Source organism: Phocoena sinus, chromosome 7 (genome assembly GCF_008692025.1).
Source record: "Phocoena sinus isolate mPhoSin1 chromosome 7, mPhoSin1.pri, whole genome shotgun sequence".
Taxonomy (NCBI): domain Eukaryota; kingdom Metazoa; phylum Chordata; class Mammalia; order Artiodactyla; family Phocoenidae; genus Phocoena; species Phocoena sinus.
Window position 1 is genome coordinate 78943748 of NC_045769.1, and position 18090 is coordinate 78961837.

Consider the following 18090-nt stretch of genomic DNA (forward strand, 5'->3'; position numbering starts at 1 on the left):
AATATGGCTTACTACAGCACTGCAGGGAAGTTGCTGTAGTTCAGTATTGAACAAACAAGCAAAAATCAAGTAGACAAAAATCAAGATAACACTTAACAGTGTACAGGAAAACTGTTAGTGAGGTTAAATTGGTACAACTTTCTAATAAGGCCAAATAGCTGTATCTCTAAGTTTACAGTTTGTATGTACCCTATGATCTAGTAATATTTCATATGGCTGTGCTTTTTATAGCTATAAAAAGTAACCTTGAGCTGTGCTTCTTGATTTTAAAGATATCCACATATATTAAAAAAATATTAAAAAATCATGTCAAGATCCAAACATGATCACCCATCTTAATATTTAAGTATATTGATTTCATCTTCCTACCCCCTTTTATAAACTTTTTTAATTTTAATGTTCATTTTCCAAAGTATGAAAATAGCTTTATAATTTTTTCTGATGTTTAGAAGTTTAAAAAGATATCTATATAGTATATTTGAAGGCATAAAAGAGTGAGTTAACATTTTAATTATATCCTTCTTCCTTTTTTTGTGCATTTAAAATACGTGCATATTTTAAATTTTAAAAATATATCAGATGTCTACATCAGTAGAGATCCATATCCTATCGTGTTGAATATTATTATTTATATAATTAATATTCAACATGATATTATTTATATATACATTAATTTCAGTATTCTCCTACTGATAGACATTTAGCCCTTCTAGAATAATATTGTTTTACATCTTTTCATACCTATTGTATTTTTTCACAATAATTTGTTCTTCACATTTTTAACAACTGTTTTCTGCTTCCTTTTTTGTTTCCTTATTATAGTGCTTGAGTCAGTATAATAAACTTGATTTTAATTACTTTGAACGTAGATCATTTACAGCTCATAACTTTTGGCTGTGCTCTTTACAATATTTTTGATGATTTTAAATAAATACTCCAAAGTAAGGTTACTTGATTCAGAGAGTATGAATTAATTGTATTTTTTATTAGTATGTATTCCAGAATATGCATTCAACTTAAAGGTGGGGGATGGGGTTTGTTTTTTGATTTGTCTTTTCCTGCATTCTCTTCTATAAAGGAAGAAATGTTAAGATTATACAACTTTTTCATAAAGATCCCTCAAACAAGTACAGTTGACAATTCTTGGGTAATTCTTTCTGTTTGAGATCAGTGTTAGCAGACTTTTTCATAAACCTTCAAAGAGTAAATACTTTTGGTTTTGTTGGTGATACAGTCTGTCACAATGACTCAATTCTACTGTGGTAGTACGCAGTCAGCCATAATCAGTATGCAAACTCTTGAGCAGGTCCATGTTCCAGTAAAGCTGTATTTACAGAAATTGGCAGCAGGCTGGATTTGACCCATGGGTTGTAGTTTGCCAATCCCGATTTAGATTGATCTCTACATCTTTTTTATATTTTATGCACACTTGCCCAAATCCTATTATTAAGACACTAAAATGAGGATGCTGAATAAGTTTTATAAGCCATTTGAAAGTATTAACTTGTGGGCTAGTGATACTAGTGTTGTAGTATAAATGTTTATTTTAGCCTTTGTACAAGGTCTTAATAACCAAATGTTAGAGGAAAAAACTATATAGTACTTTTATTTCTTTATGTTGCATTAAATGTGTCTCATGGAGACTTTATTCTAAACTTGTCAAATAAGTTTAATTTGTTTACCTCAACAGCAAACAAATAATAATAAAATATTATTTTCCTAAATGAAGCAAATGTTTATTTAAATTGAAAATACAATGTATAAATTTCTCTCTAGTTTTACTCCCAAAAAGGAGGAGGAAGAAAGCCAACCAGCAAAAAAAACATATACTTGGAATACAAAGGAGGAAGCAAAGCAAGCATTTAAAGAATTATTGAAGGAAAAGGTATTTATAATAGAGATTTTTATTTTAAGTATCTAATAAATGAAATTATCCTTCAGTGCAGTTTGTACCTTGATGCTTTTATTAAAAATACTAATCTTATAAACGGCTGTGACTGAAAATGAGCTAAAGTTGTCTTTTTTCTCTTTTTAACTTTGAGAAACTGACTTTCAACCAAAAAGAATGTGTAAGGTACTACACAGCACATGCCACCTCAGTATTTAATATAAGGTTTTTTATTCATAAAAATTGTTCTGTCTTCTAATCAGTAGTCTGAGAAAGAAGTATTCTTGGTCTGTTTAAATTTCAGTTTTTCTTTTTAGTCTATAGATACATTACACAGATTTGCTTGCTTCAATGAATTATTTTTTAGACCTTTTTTCAAACTCCTGCAAAGGGAAGTGATTGATGTTTGCAGTGAGTATTATACTTTGTTCCCTGTTGTATGACTTACTATACTTGTGTGAAATTTTAACTTTTCATTAAATGATTTTCAGCGGGTACCATCTAATGCTTCATGGGAGCAAGCTATGAAAATGATCATTAATGATCCACGATACAGGTAACAGTTTGATTTTTTAATTTACTTTCCATCTTGAGCAAACCAAGCCTAGAAAATTTAAATTATGTAAAATAATACAACTTTTCACTCCATGGTCTTCTGTTATTTTGGATACCAATAATTGAGTTGCTTTATGTCTGATAAGAACCAGAAAAGTTAAAAGGCTTGTCATATAGTCTGGGCACCCTGCTATAGATGTTAGAATTATTTTTAAAGTAGAAATTATTTTCTGTAATTATTTGCTGTCTTTAATAACTTACTGACATTTTCTTAATTTGTGAATGAAATTTATTGTTTTTTCAAAGCACTAACACTTGATCATCTTACCTTCATTTACTCTTATATGATGTTTTTCTATTTAGTGCTTTAGCAAAGTTGAGTGAAAAAAAGCAGGCCTTTAATGCTTATAAAGTCCAGACAGAGAAAGAAGAAAAAGAAGAAGCAAGATCCAAATACAAAGAGGCTAAGGAATCCTTTCAGCGTTTTCTTGAAAATCATGAAAAAATGACTTCCACAACTAGATACAAGTAAGATTTTTACTGATCATGGTATATGTTTACTGTACTGTTTCTGTGTCAGACTTTTTACCAAGTGCAGTAACTAATTCAGATGTTCATTAAAGCTAAATGATTGTGAATGTGACAGTTTCATAAGGTAAAAAGATAAATCAGTAGTTAAATGTGGAATTCATAGACTTACTGAGTTTTTAATTAGGGACTACAATAAAAAAGGGAGAAAGACTTTATTTCATAATGAAAGCTTGACTCCTTTCTCCTTAATATAAGAATTCAAGATGCAAGTGGGGGGAGAGATAGGGGAATATATGTTTATGTATAGCTGACTCACTTTGTTTTACAGCAGAAACTAATACACCATTGTAAAGCAATTATACTCCAAAACAGATGTTAAAAAAAAAAAAAGAATTCAGATTTTTTTGTATTTGTGGAATAGAAATAGGCTATTTTCATTATGTATATAGCATTTTTGAAAATTTACATTTATATAGCATTCTTCTTTTTGGAGTGCTTTGTTATTTAAAATTGTAATTCATTATTAACATCTTTGCAATAAGCTGTTACGTTCATTTTCCCTATATGTTTTCTTATTTTCCTCACTTTTCCAGAAAAGCCTTAGTGAAGAACTCTTCCATTTCTTTCAATAGTCCTATTTTATCTGTTAACTAAATTTCTTACAGTTATTGAAGTCTGTAATTTAATTCCATGAGCGGTTTGGTAGTCTTTGTCGCTACCCTGAGAAGTACAGGTAGTCTTAACTACAAAACATTGCTCAATTGGAATTATCTCCTCTATCTCTAAAGGAGAAATCAAGGCCTAAGCTGTTTTGTTCTTTTTCTTAATTATCCAAAAGTTTTCTTTTTTTTTTTGAACCAGTGAAAGCACATCTTGTTTATTTGAAACAAAATCAACAAAATTTATACAAAAGTTTTCTCTTATAATACAATCATGAACTTAAGAGTGGAAAAGAGTGTTCATTTGGTGGTATTAAATTTAGAATAAAATTAAAATGGTTTAAAATTTTTATGGTGTAGTATAGAGTAACATTTAATCTTTTTAACAAACAGAAAAGCAGAGCAAATGTTTGGAGAGATGGAAGTCTGGAATGCAATATCAGAACGTGATCGTCTTGAAATCTATGAAGATGTTTTATTCTTTCTTTCAAAAAAAGAAAAGGTATTATTCACTCTTACTGGTGTTTATTGATAAAACAAGATTTTCTTCATCCTGTTTAGGAGTTACTTTATAACATGTTCATTTTTGTTGGTTTATTTAGTTTATATGGTGCAACAGATCTATTTATTAGAAGTTACATTTAAAAATAGATAGCTCCTATAATAATAAGTACTGATGTGAACATAGTAGGTAGAGATTTGTGCAGCTGATACTTAGGTTGTCATTAATTGGCTGTCTTATGCCCACTTTAAAAAATACTTATTGTTAGCTTGTTAGTTTGAAAAAATGCTCAGTGTTTTTGCTTATAAGGCATTTATTTATGATTATTTTACAAGAACAGCAGTAATGTGTAATTATTACCATTAAAATGTATTTGTAGGATAGTGTTTTAAAACACTAAAATACTATGCTACAAATACATTTAGTTTTGCTCATGTCTGTTTTGTTATGCACTAAGTTGTATGCTGTCCAGTCTTCCAAGAGACTTACAGAAATGTAAGTATTATTGACAAAAATTTGAACATAGCTGAAAGTGGTTGAACACATTATCATTTACCTGTTGTGTGATTTATAACTTTCGTTTGGACAGTGTCTACAATGCATAGTTGTGGGAGGAGAGATTTTGCAAGGGGGTGAGGGAGGTGGGATTCCAGCTTTAGACGAGAGGTTAAAAAAAATTTTGAAGGTAAGAGCCAGGCAGTTAGGCAAGAGCACTGGAAAGGTAAAGAGTGTTGGTATTTAAAGTAAATGGGTAACATTTGAAATTTGGACATCAGTTAGAATGTGAAGAAACCTTCACTAATTACAGTTTATATGTCAACTTTATTTGAAATTCAAAACATATATTCATATTTTTGATTTAGGAGCAAGCAAAGCAGTTGCGAAAGAGAAATTGGGAAGCCTTAAAAAACATACTTGACAACATGGCTAACGTGACATACTCTACTACTTGGTCTGAAGCCCAGCAGTATCTGATGGATAATCCAACTTTTGCAGAAGATGAAGAATTACAGAGTAAGAATGATGACTAAGTGGAAGGAACAGTTTTTTAAAAGTTGTCCAGCAGCGAAGAATGGTCACTTTTTTTATGCGATCACTAACTGAATTTTACATAATTGTCCATCCCTGAAAAGCTGTTTTGTTTGTTTCCAAATAGGATATTTCTTTCTAATTGAGTTTTGTGATTCAGGACAAAATATTTTCCCCAAAATCTGAAGTTAGCTTTATCAGGTATTCTTCAGATATGTTTATTAGGTAAAGCCTGAAATTGTCCCTTGCCATTTATATGTGACTTAGTGGGAACCAAATTAATAACCACATTTTACTCGTGCTGTCCTCTCGAGGTAATGACTTTAGAGATTTGCTTGCAAAAGGCAAAAAATGGATTAGCATTATTTTACAGTAAGCTTCCCCAAGTTCTGTCTTTTTCTGATCTACCTAGTTGCTTTTTAAATTACAGCTTTCTTGATTATCCTTCTGAATACCATACTTCAGTAAGTTTGAGGGAGGGCCTAGAATTCTGTACTTTGAAAAACTCCTTGGGTAATTCTGATATTGCTGACAAATTTATCACAGCAGTTTTATTTTCGTTTTATTACTTGTGTCATATGTGTTGTCTCTGTTTCATCCTCGGATTCGGGGGCTATGATTTAATGAGGTCTTTTTGAAATTTTTCATATGGGAATTCCCTGGCGGTCCAGTGGTTAGGACTCCGCACTTCCACTGCAGGGGGCGCAACAGGTTTGATCCCTGGATCGGGGAACTGAGATCCCACAAGCCGCACACTGTGGCCCAAAAAAAAAAAAAAAAAAAAGTTATGAATAAATTTTCCTTGAACACTTCCTATTTAGATAATTAGAAGTCATATTTGAGTTTAAACATAAATATTTTGGTAAAACGAATTTGAACTTTGTAGGGAGTTAATGCGAATAAGTAAACTGCTTTCTTTACTGATATTTGACGTTTTAATTTTTTTTAACTGAAAAAAATTCTAGACATGGATAAAGAAGATGCGTTAATTTGCTTTGAAGAACACATTCGGGCTTTAGAAAAGGAAGAAGAAGAAGAAAAACAGAAGAGTTTGCTTCGGGAAAGGAGACGACAGCGTAAAAACAGAGAATCTTTTCAGGTAATTTTAAAAGCTCTGTTTTCTAGCTTAATTGTATAATATGGTTAATGACCTATAATAGTGATGTAAACAATTTTGATCTCAGATCAATTAACTTGGGCTTTTGCAGAGGATCCACAAATTTAACTCTTAAGTTCTATATTTAGTTATGAATCCACTTAAGGAGAGTAGCTATTTCAGGCTAGGGGAACATGGAAGGCTATAGCAGATTTGGTATTTAAAGTGAGCACTGATAGATAAGGTTTCACTTGGGAAAGAGGAATAGATATCATGAGGGGGGACTGAAAATAAAATATGTGTGATGAGTTATTAGTACTAATTGATTTTTAGGTTCTAGAGAATGGTTTTGAGGATGGGCCATAATTTTTAAACACTATACAGAGGAGCTAAGATTACATGTTCTTTATATAGGCCAGTGGCTTATTTTGACCTCCAGGTATCACTTTTAGTCTCTCAGCAATGGAGCCTATCACAGAGCAATGAATTTTTGCATTTTATATTTCACCAAATTTCCATTTCAATAATAATTATAATAGCAGTTAGCGTTATTGCTTATTGCTGTGCATTTAAAATTTATAACCTCTTTTTATGATAGCCTTATTTTATGATAGTAGGTACTATTTTTGTTATGTCCATTTATATAGGTAAGAAAATGGGCTTAGAGAGATGAAGTGACTTGCCCAAATTCAGCTACTGAGTAGTGGAGCCAGACTTTGAATCTTTGCTGTGTTTTAATTACTGGGTCTCTTTCATTAAACACTGTATTAGGGTAAGTGCTAAGTTACAGTGACTTAAATAAGAGGTTTTATTTCTTGAAAGAACAGTTGTTTTGGTTTAGGGTAGAGCACATTGTCATCTCCTAAGGCAGTGGTTCTCAAAACTTAGCATGCATCAGAATCACTTAGAGGGCTTTTAGAGAACTCCCCATGGTGCCAAAGATCATTAATCATCTTAAATGCCATAGCCAATAGCATTATTGCAGTCTTCATTCCATAAAAACGTAACATTTACTACTCTCTGTGGTTTCCTCTTAGTGGTTTCCCAAAGGATCATTCGGAGTATTGTTAAAACCAGGGACTGTTGAGCCTCACCCCCAGAATTTGATTCAGTAGGTCTCTTTTAAGTTTTGAATATACGTTTAAAGGAGGTATAGTAGCAGAGGAAAATTATTGAGCTGAATATCTGAAGCAAAACATGCTAATACCAGTTAAATCAATAGTAATCAGAAACGATGCCAGACACATAAAAGCCATATTTTAGGCTTAGCAAAAGATGCTTGTGGCCTTTATATTAGGATTTCTGACCCACGTTCTCCAGTTTCAGTATTGACATTGTACTTTCTCTTATATTTTCTGTGACCCAGATTTCCTTATTTTTGTTATATTTTACCTTATAGTTCTCATTTTTTTTTTTTTTTTAGTTCTCCTTATTTTAAACCATTGCAAAAGCTTCATAAGCGATATTAAAGCTAAGTGGTTGCAGAAGAGTATTAATCAACCTCATGAAAATCTGTTCTCCCCTTCCTAGGCACATGGCTCCTTAGTTAAAATCTAAGTTTTCTAGCCTCGTTTATAGCTGCTTGTGGTAACGTGACTAAATTTTCAGCAACTGAATGTGAAGGAGACGAGTAGAACTCCAGCATCGTTTTTTAATTAATTAATTTTTAAAAATTTTTGGCTGCATTGGGTCTTTGTTGCTGTGCGCAGGCTTTCTCTAGTTGCGGCAAGTGGGGGCTACTCTTTGTTGCGGTGCACGGGCTTCTTATTGCGGTGGCTTCTCTTGTTGCGGAGCACGGGCTCCAGGCACGCGGGCTTCAGTAGTTGTGGCACATGGGCTCAGTAGTTGTGGTGCACGGGCTTAGTTGCTCCGCGGCATGTGGGGTCTTCCTGGACCAGGGCTTGAACCCGTGTACCCTGCATTGGCAGGCGGATTCTTAACCACTGGACCACCAGGGATGTCCCACATCATTGGTTTTTAAAAGAAGTACCATTTCAACTTCTTCCAAGCTGAAATGTGGTCATGGGGATAACATACCCTAATCATGCAGAGAAAGCTAATGGCCTCGGGCAGTTCTCTTAAGTATGGGCCAGCATATCACTGTCTCTTGGAAACTTATTAGAAAGGCAAACTCTTAGAACCCCACTGAGACCTAATGAATCAAATTGGGATGAGGAGGGGGACTACAATCTGTGGTTTTGTTTTTACTATTTCTTCACATGATTCATTGAGATACCACCTAAGGTAATTTACCAAAAGTGGCAAATGTTGATTCTTTATGAAATAAGACTGAAAGAACTATAGTTAGATGTAACATTTAAGGTCAGTGACTGTCGACATCTAGGGGAAGTTAAAGAGTTGCCAAATAGTTTAAAGGTAAATAGAGGCAAAATCAGACCTTTCTCTGATGTTTTGATAAGACAGTTCAAGAGTACTTTCAGGGTTAAGAGTGTGGCTTTTCTTTGATAAGAGAGAACCAGTCAAGAGGGAGAGAATGGGGCTTCCCTGGTGGCGCAGTGGTTGAGAGTCCGCCTGCAGATGCAGGGGACACGGGATCGTGCCCCAGTCCGGGAAGATCCCACATGCCGTGGAGCGGCTGGGCCTGTGAGCCATGGCCGCTGAGCCTGCACGTCTGGAGCCTGTGCTCCGCAACGGGAGAGGCCACAACAGTGAGAGGCCCGCGTACCGCAAAAAAAAAAAAAAAAAAAAGGGAGAGGATGAAGAAAGAATTGGAGGATAGGGGTATTCTGTTATTAAATAAAATCTTTGAAGGTTTATTCAAGCATATGTGAGTAGTTACATTATGGACCTTACATGAGGAGACAAAAAGAAGGAAGGAGATGAGGGAAAAGACATATTATTGAGTTGGCCTGAGGCAGTGAGTGGTGTTCAACTAGTGCTTTTGTTGATGGTAGTGATTTGGGGAGAAGTTGCTACTAGCATCTAGTTGGGTAGAGACCAGAGGTATTGCTGAATATCATCCAATGTACAGGACCACCCCCCCCCCAAAACAAAACAAAACAAAAAAGTTTACGAGCTCCAAGATGTCATTAGTGCCAACGTTGGGAGCCTTCTCCTCTAAGGGAAGGAGAAATAACCAGCCTCAGCCATCTTTGAAGCAACTTGGTTTCCATCTTCTCCTCCCCTTCCCAAGGTGGGGTTAGTAAAGAGAGAAAGAGCCATACAGTTTTAGCATAATGGTTTTCAAACCTGAATTCACATAAAACTTACCTGGTGAGTTTTAAGAAATAAATTACAAATATCTTTATTTTAATTCATATTTTCTTTAAAAAAATCTCAGGTGATTTCTAATTTTCATTCAAGTTAGGAGATTCACTACTGAAATGGATTCAGTGTCGAAATTCTATGACTTTATCAGCAACCTAGAAGTGAAACAAATACTAGCAAAGCAGGTATGATGAAGTAGATTTTAAGATCCTAGAGAGCATCATTGAAGATGGTTTCTAGGCTGTTTTAGGGACTCAAAAGGGAGTAGGTGAAGAACCTTGGTTATCACACAGCAGGGTTGAGCTCCCATTTATGTTGAAGGGTAAGGACGAAAGGATAGAAATTAAGTTTGAGGGAAAAATTTTGGAAATAGAGACTGAATTGACATGCTTATTCCTATTTGGAGAGAAGTGGTATTATACATGTCTGGTGTCATTCAGGACAGTGCTTCTCAATAAAAATTTGTATGCCACATACATGATTTTAATTTCTTACTAATTTAATTTTAGTAACCTTTTATTTCACCCAATATATCTAAAATATTGTCTTTTAACATGCAACCAATATATTTTTATTTATTTATTTATTTATTTTGGTAATAAACCTTCAAAATCATTGTGTGTTATATACTGCTGGTGTTGAACAGTGCAGGTATAAGAATTTTAGGAGCAGAATTTGGCCCCTAATTTAGGGACATTTATAGAATTAAAACTCCCTAAGGATTTCAGGATATAGGAAATGTGGAAATTGCTGAGTACTGAAGTCCCACTATGTTGCCCTGAAAGTTGGCAAATAGTAAAAAAAAAAAAAAAGGGTAAAGTGAGCATATAAAAATTTAAGTTATAACAGTAATATGGAAGAAAGGAAATAGGTTTTAAAATCAGACATGGGGGTTGAGTCCTAGTTCCCCACACTATATGTATGTTGCTTTAGTAAAATTGTATATCTTCCTGTTAGAAAAGAAAATTAAATTAAAAAATCCTCAGAACACATTAGGCGTTATGTTTAAAAACAAAAAGTATATTTTGCAGTAAACGTGCATGCACATTCTTTAGCCTCATCATTTGAGATAACATCCAGTGTTTTGACTTTATTTGTATATGTTATTTGCAAACTGGAAATGATGATCTATCTTAAGGGACAGTAAACTGAAGCCTGGAAAGGTAATGTAGCTTTTCAACAGTCCTTTTCTCTGAAGTCCAAAATAGTTTTTTGTCTAAAAGCTGATTTTACTTTCATCAGAGAGCAAATATGCTTTGCACCTAAACATATTTGTGATAACATTGGCAGAAGAGTTTTAAATATAGCTGTTTTTAACATGTATCTTCATTCATGTTATAACAATATTTCTAAAGTCCTTAAACATGGCTTTTCAATATATAATGGTTTCGTTATTGTTCTTCCCTTCCCCCAGATATTTTTAGATGAACTGCATGAACATGGACAACTGCATTCTATGTCATCTTGGATGGAATTGTATCCAACAATTAGTTCTGACATTAGATTCACTAATATGCTTGGTCAGCCGGGTGAGATTCTTCTCTTTCCTAATTTGTAGTTATGAGTAGTTGGAATGGGCCAGAGGGAAAGATGGTTGTGTTGGGGCATGGGGGGTGCTTTCTTTTGTTTTATAAACAAAAAAGTAATTGCAGCTCTTTGATTAGAGCTAGCTTTTGACTTCTTTAGTTTTTTCATTAGGATCAACTGCACTTGACCTTTTCAAGTTTTATGTTGAGGATCTTAAAGCACGTTATCATGATGAGAAGAAGATAATAAAAGACATTCTAAAGGTAAATAGTATATACTTCGTATTATTAACTAGTATACTTGCTGTTAACTGTTAATCTGTGCCATATATTTTAAAGTGATACTGTGTTCCTTTGATTAGTGTTATTAATATTAACAAGATTTCTGTTTTTTAGGATAAAGGATTTGTAGTTGAAGTAAATACTACTTTTGAAGACTTTGTGGCAATAATCAGTTCGACTAAAAGATCAACCACATTAGATGCAGGAAATATTAAGTTGGCTTTCAATAGTGTAAGTTATCATCTTTACTGTTATGAACAACTAGATTAGTAGTATAGTTTTTAATATATTTGGCCAAAAATACTTAAGTTGTATGTAAGCTACTGAAATAAGGGAATAGGAATAGTATTTTACAGAGTAGTGGACACTCTTCCAGGGTAAGGTAACAGAATATAATGTACTTAGATGATGGCTGATGGTAAGCTTCCTTTCCTAAAAATAATTGGCTCTCTAACTTATAGATGATAGGAGAATACTTAAATTAATTATAATGAATTATTTCAGTTAACACAGATTATATTATACTATTATAACTGACTATATTATATTATAACTGGTTTTCTAAAAGTTACTAGAAAAGGCAGAAGCCCGTGAACGCGAAAGAGAAAAAGAGGAGGCTCGGAAGATGAAACGAAAAGAATCTGCATTTAAGAGTATGTTGAAACAAGCTACTCCTCCAATAGAATTGGATGCTGTCTGGGAAGATGTATGTATACTTGTAAATTTTTTCCTTTACAACTGAAGATAAAAATTTTTAAATTCTTTGTCATAGCCACAGAGATAACTACAGGAAAGGAAATAAACACTTTGAGGGGGCTGGGCTGTCACAGTTTTCACTTGCTGCTATGATTCCTTTTAGTCATATTGGTATACTCTTCTCAGTATTCATATATTTATTCCATATCTGAATTTTTCAGATCCGGGAGAGATTTGTAAAAGAGCCAGCATTTGAGGATATAACTCTAGAGTCTGAAAGAAAACGAATATTTAAAGATTTTATGCATGTGCTTGAGGTAATTTTAGTTTTATCGTAAGTGGCTGAAATATTACAAAATACATAAAATTTTTTTAAAAATTGAAGAATTTAGAATGATCAAAGTACGTTTTTTAAATTATACTTTTAAGTAATTTTATACAAATGTACTTACTACCTGGGATGATTAGGGAATGGTTTATTCTATAGAAATTGCTTTTAATTGAAACAAACTAAGCTTGCATGGGAATTTAAAGATCTGTTTAGTGGACACTTTTCATATTTGTTTCGTACTTATACAGTGTTACAGAAATTCATCAATTTCTTGATTATGAAGAATCATAATTATTATGAATGGTCCAATTTCTGGAGTTTTTACTGCAGCGTTTTTCCTTCCCTACTAGCCTCATAATTATTTTAGTGACAGAGTTAAAATCCACAGAGACAACATTTCCTTTTCTGATTTCATGTGTAGTTAGATTGCCTTTGGATATCTTAAGCTTGGCTAGGAAGGGAATGCTCCTTGGGTGAAAAGAGCTGGTTTTGCATTTAATTTCTGAGACCAACCTCCTTTATGGATGATTCTGAGGTAGTTCTTTATTTCAGTGCTGAGCCACGTTCATCAGAAAAGCCATGTATGAATAATATTTTGTTGTTTTTGAAAGTAGTGTAACTATTCTGCAGATTATACCTTTATGGAGGGTATCAATTGTCCCTACTGTACCCACACCATTCTCATTGCTAAAAAAAAGTATTTTATTAATACTTTTGAACGTTGTATTTAGATGTCCAAATGAGTGGGTACAGGATAAAATGTTCTCTTCTGTTCCTTGTTAAGTGATAGTAACTCTTTGCACCATTTCAAGGGGGGAGTACATCCTAAATACGCAAAATGAATGCAGTTTTACTCTAAGAACCTGTTTGTAAAGCTTTTAAAAATTCTCCATGATGTACTGTCTGAAGTGTGAACTTCTGAAATTTTTTTCTTTTGCCCCTGTAGCATGAATGTCAACATCATCATTCAAAGAATAAGAAACACTCTAAGAAATCTAAAAAACATCACAGGAAACGCTCCCGCTCTCGATCAGTAAGGAAGTTTATTAAAAATGGCACCATAAGTGTATTGAAATATTTGTTAGCAGCATTATGAATGAAATTATTTGTATTGTGTAGGGATCAGATTCAGATGATGATGACAGCCATTCAAAGAAAAAAAGACAGCGATCAGAGTCTCGTTCTGCTTCAGAACATTCTTCTAGTGCTGAATCTGGTAAACATATCTTTTAACTTGATTAAAATCATTGACACTTGGATGTCCTCAAATTCTGACACTTTTCTTTTTGTGCTGCTTAGAGAGAAGTTATAAGAAATCAAAAAAACATAAGAAGAAAAGCAAGAAGAGAAGACATAAATCTGTAAGCAAGCTCTTAATTTTTACACTGTACCTAGGCTTTTGCCCTTCACTTTCTCAGTGGCAGTAGAAATTTCTGTCTAGTCCGATGCAGTCAACAGAGTTTAGGTATGTACCTAAACTCAAGAGTTTCATAGTTGTTGTTCACCTTAATCTTTCATTAAAATCTTTTGGTGAACTTTGAAAAAAAATAACACAGTGTTAAGACTCCCACTCTGGTTTTTTATAGTAATCTTAGAGAAAGACCCAAGGGTGTGTGATTGTATATATATATAGAGAGAGAGAGAGAGAGAGAGAGAGAGCTGTTGTTGAGAACCACAAGTTTAAATGTTTAAACTTTTTCCTTTACCTTCAGCTCTTAATCTTAGGTACACATCAAGATACACCTAATCTTAGTGATGAAGGCACACTTAATTTAGTGACGCTCTTTTAGTGGTATTTTACCCTACCAGAATGTCATCTTTCCCATAGGAAAGACCAACTTCATCTCATGAATCTTGGGAATGTTTTAAATTCCTTGAGGTTATCGATTCAGATTCCACCACTCTAGGAACACATACATACTGTTATATGTGGGTGTTCTTAAATATTACCTATATAGGGACTTTTTTCTAATGGAATGGTTTCTTTATCAAAATGCTGACATTGTTTTTTTATTTACACAGGACTCTCCAGAGTCAGATGCTGAACGGGAGAAGGATAAAAAAGAAAAAGATCGGGAAAGCGAAAAAGACAGAACTAGACAAAGATCAGAGTCAAAACACAAATCACCTAAGAAAAAGACTGGAAAGGATTCTGTAAGTGTTTAGAATTCTTTCATCTCTGCATTTTCAGAGTACAAAAATGTCAGCTACTTTTCACACACAGTTTTCTAATGTATGTGATCATGAATGACCCAAGTTAAGCATCCTAAATTTTATATTCCTTAAAAAAATAACATGGCATTCTCTAACAGTTGTTTAACCCACTAAGAAAGGATATATTCTTCTGCTTTGTACATTCTCACAAAGAAATACCAATGGACATTGTCTACCTAATTTAAGAATATAAACTTTAAGAGATTCAAATCAGGTTTTCCCTCCACCATATCCACAGTTGTCATTGTTACTAAATCCAGTTTCAAAAGGTAGCTTTCCAGCAGCTTTTAATCATTGGGAGGGAAGAGTTGAGGGCAAGTAGATAGGAGGATACAATAAGCCAGATCTAATGTTTTATTAAATTACATAATAAGTCTTCAGTTTCCCCTGTATGTGTGTTTGTGTATGTATGCCAGAGCACAGTAACACAAGCCTTCTTCACCTTGCTGTTCGTTCCACAAATGCTGTGGGCTTAGCAAGTATAATGCCTCTGAGTTACCAGTTGAGAGTTTAAATTGTGTAGGTAAGCCCTGGTCTCCCTCTGGATATTCTCATTCAGTGGGAATAGGGTGGAGGGTTTTTTTTGTTCTTGTTTTGTTTTTAAAGCTGCACTGGTGAGTCTGATGCACATCCTTGGTGAGGAATGATGATTTCCTCTATACTTAGCAACTTAATAGTTTCTTCTTCACAGGAGGTTAAATGAAATCCCTGAAGGGGGAAGGAAGATAGGTGAAAAATCTACTTTTGAAAAGTTGCTTCTCACAGTTGTTTTGGTTTTTTTGTCTGTTTTAAATTTTTTCCAGCCAAACTATTGTCCTCATAAATCTGGAATGTTTCCTTATCTGGGCGCAATAGTATGCTTAAAGCTTGATACTTTTATGTAATATAAAACACTTATAGGACAACCTAGAATCGGAAGAAATAGCATGGAATATAATACTTAGGAAATGAACACCCAGCTTCCATTAAATGGAAACAAGATGTTTCATATTCAGTTGTATAAGAGGAAGAAAAGCTGGTACTATTCCCCCGATCTGCATATTAATGTAAACTGAAAGTAAACACCATATAAAAGTCTCATTCTAAGTTAAGTGTCTCCCCTAATGTAACCAAGGAGTACTTAGTTAACAACCCATTGGTAGGCTTTTAGGAAAGAGATCAGTCTTCATACCCTATGATGCATTTGTTTTTGTGGAAGAGAATCCACATAGATGTGGATTCTTTTTTCAAAGGTTCATTACTACTTAACCTTTTGAGTCCTGACACAAATATAATTGTATTCGTTGTCTTTTCAGGGTAATTGGGATACTTCTGGCAGTGAACTGAGTGAAGGGGAATTGGAAAAGCGTAGAAGGACCCTTTTGGAGCAACTGGATGATGATCAATAAATTATACCAAATATGTTTACAGTATGATTTAAAGTCTAATTCAGACCAGGGATTCTATTTTAAGTTCAATTGAAATAACACTGGGTTTTAATTATATCACAGAAAAAAAAGTGCATTTAAGTATTGTTATTGTGGACTTTATAAAAAGCAAAGGAAATTGAAAATAACTTTTGATTCTGTATCAAGAATCATATTTTCATACAGTCATAACTGTCTTTCTGTGACCCTTTCATAGGGCACTGCAGAATGGATTAAAGGTGGCAATTTACTGATAACTGCAGGTGTCTCTACTTTGTTCTAAAGTCTAAGTCATGAGGTGATTTGATTTACTTTATAGAAGTTGGATTTTGAAGATATAATGAAAATTTTTTAATATCTAGTAGTACAAAAAAAGCACCAGCAACTGATAAAACTGCTTTTTTGTGCACTATCCAACTGGTTGAAGCCGATATGATCTTTTAAGGTGAACTCAGACATAGGTGTTCTTAATGGAAACCTGGTAGACCCTTAACTATAGTGGTGCTATTGAGCACTACTATAATAAAGCCACCATTATTTTTTATGAAACATCTAAATACATTTTAAAAAGGCTATTGTGAGGGCATTATTTTGAGGTGATGTTTAAAAAGTTATCAAATCAGATTGTAAATTAGCTTAAATATATTGCCTTAAGGACCTACTAAAGAATGTGCCACCAAACTTTAAGTGATGGTTGCAATATCCTTGTCTAAAACAAATCAATGTTGACTTAAACGATTTCTTTAACAGTTGTCTTTTTTTTTTTTTTAAATCCGATCTTTCTCTTGCTTTTTTTCATTGAGGAAGTCTTTTATCTTCCCTCCTCACTGAGAAGTACTGACTTCGTGGTACACATTCTAAAGCATTTCTGATTTGAATATTTTTGTACATTTTTATCAATTATTAAATCTTCTCTTCTAGTGTGTACTAGTATTTATTTCTACTTAAACTGCTCAGCTGTAAAAAATTGTATGATCCTTTAAGGGTTAAGATACTAAAATCCCTGAAATTTTGCTTTAGCTAACCCACATAGCTAAGTTACTTTCCTTTTTTAATATTTAAGAATATTATAAATCAGTGCATTTGAGACCCCTGTATTTGTTTTTGATCTATGAAATTTCCTACAGAATACTCTAAGAAAGGCAATGGTTTGAAGTTTAGAATACTCTTTACATGCTAACTTTTGAAGGTTGGTAATGTAATTTATACTATTTTCCTTCAGTGCAGGAGATTTTTTTAAGTAAATAAGTAAATTATAGCACATAGTCTTTGGTATTATCTTAGGTATTTTTTTATTTTGGACACTTTGGGCAATCCTGTTTCAGGTTGGGATTCAGAAGAACAAAAAGTTTATTTTATTTTTCCTTCACCATCTTAATTTGAAAGTGGGACTGACCAGGATGACTCTTTGTCCATCCCTGCCTGCTTTGTTTCAATTAATCTAGCATCCACTATTGAAAGGCTCAAGGCAGGTTGGTGGGGGGGGGGGGGGGCCGGGTGGGGGGCCAGAAGTTTTCTCACTGCCAAGTCATTTTTCTGCTGTGAAATATGACATGACTTTGTAGAAAGTGAGAATGACTATCTTTAGAAAATGTGAAGTAGCCAAGTGCTTGCTTGAGGTTAGTCTCCTGTTGTATATTAGAACCAAAACGTATAACAACAGCTTTGGTTGGCAACAGGGAAGTTGCCTAGACTTAATTTTCAGAGGTCCCTTCGTAATGATAGTTAATATTGCTAATCATGTCAGACACTTGACATGGAAGTCAGAGTAAAATCTGCATATGATATTGGCAGAAATACTAGTGATGTTTCACAAGAGAATGTAGAATCTAAAACTTCTAATTACTTCCATGAATGATGATTTTTTTAAGTACAACTTTAAAGTTTTGATTTTTCTATTTAAATAAAAAGCTATTGATGTGGTTTAGCATGTCCTCAAATTAGATATCTTATTTCTTACAGAGATACTGTCTTATCACAACCTCAGATCCCTACAAGACAGTACAAATTCAAGTTTCCTTATGGTTAATCCATGAAAACTATTTGACCTAAAAGCGAAACTGATAAACAAATTCTAACGCAAAATACAACATCCTTGTTATAAAACATGTAATTGAAGTGGCTATAATTCCTTAGTGATCCCATCA

General features: G+C 33.6%; 1 protein-coding gene across 8 annotated transcripts in view; it reads left to right on the top strand.

Annotated features, from left to right (window-relative positions):
- The window catches only part of PRPF40A (pre-mRNA processing factor 40 homolog A), a 53320-nt gene extending 36452 nt beyond the window's left edge, over positions 1–16868 (top strand). For 4 of the 8 annotated variants that reach the window (XM_032638196.1, XM_032638198.1, XM_032638201.1 and 1 more), the window contains 16 exons: positions 1777–1885; positions 2380–2444; positions 2807–2971; positions 4027–4135; positions 4999–5149; positions 6130–6263; positions 10903–11017; positions 11175–11278; positions 11411–11527; positions 11865–12002; positions 12214–12309; positions 13270–13356; positions 13443–13539; positions 13623–13684; positions 14346–14477; positions 15833–16200. In XM_032638196.1, the coding sequence (XP_032494087.1) occupies positions 1777–1885; positions 2380–2444; positions 2807–2971; positions 4027–4135; positions 4999–5149; positions 6130–6263; positions 10903–11017; positions 11175–11278; positions 11411–11527; positions 11865–12002; positions 12214–12309; positions 13270–13356; positions 13443–13539; positions 13623–13684; positions 14346–14477; positions 15833–15925 (1774 nt within the window). In that variant the 3' untranslated portion in view covers positions 15926–16200. Of the gene's footprint in view, positions 1–1776; positions 1886–2379; positions 2445–2806; positions 2972–4026; positions 4136–4998; positions 5150–6129; positions 6264–10902; positions 11018–11174; positions 11279–11410; positions 11528–11864; positions 12003–12213; positions 12310–13269; positions 13357–13442; positions 13540–13622; positions 13685–14345; positions 14478–15832 lie in introns of all 8 variants that reach the window. The other 4 variants (XM_032638200.1, XM_032638204.1, XM_032638197.1 and 1 more) reach the window with 2 other exon arrangements.
- Positions 16869–18090: the final 1222 nt, after the last annotated feature.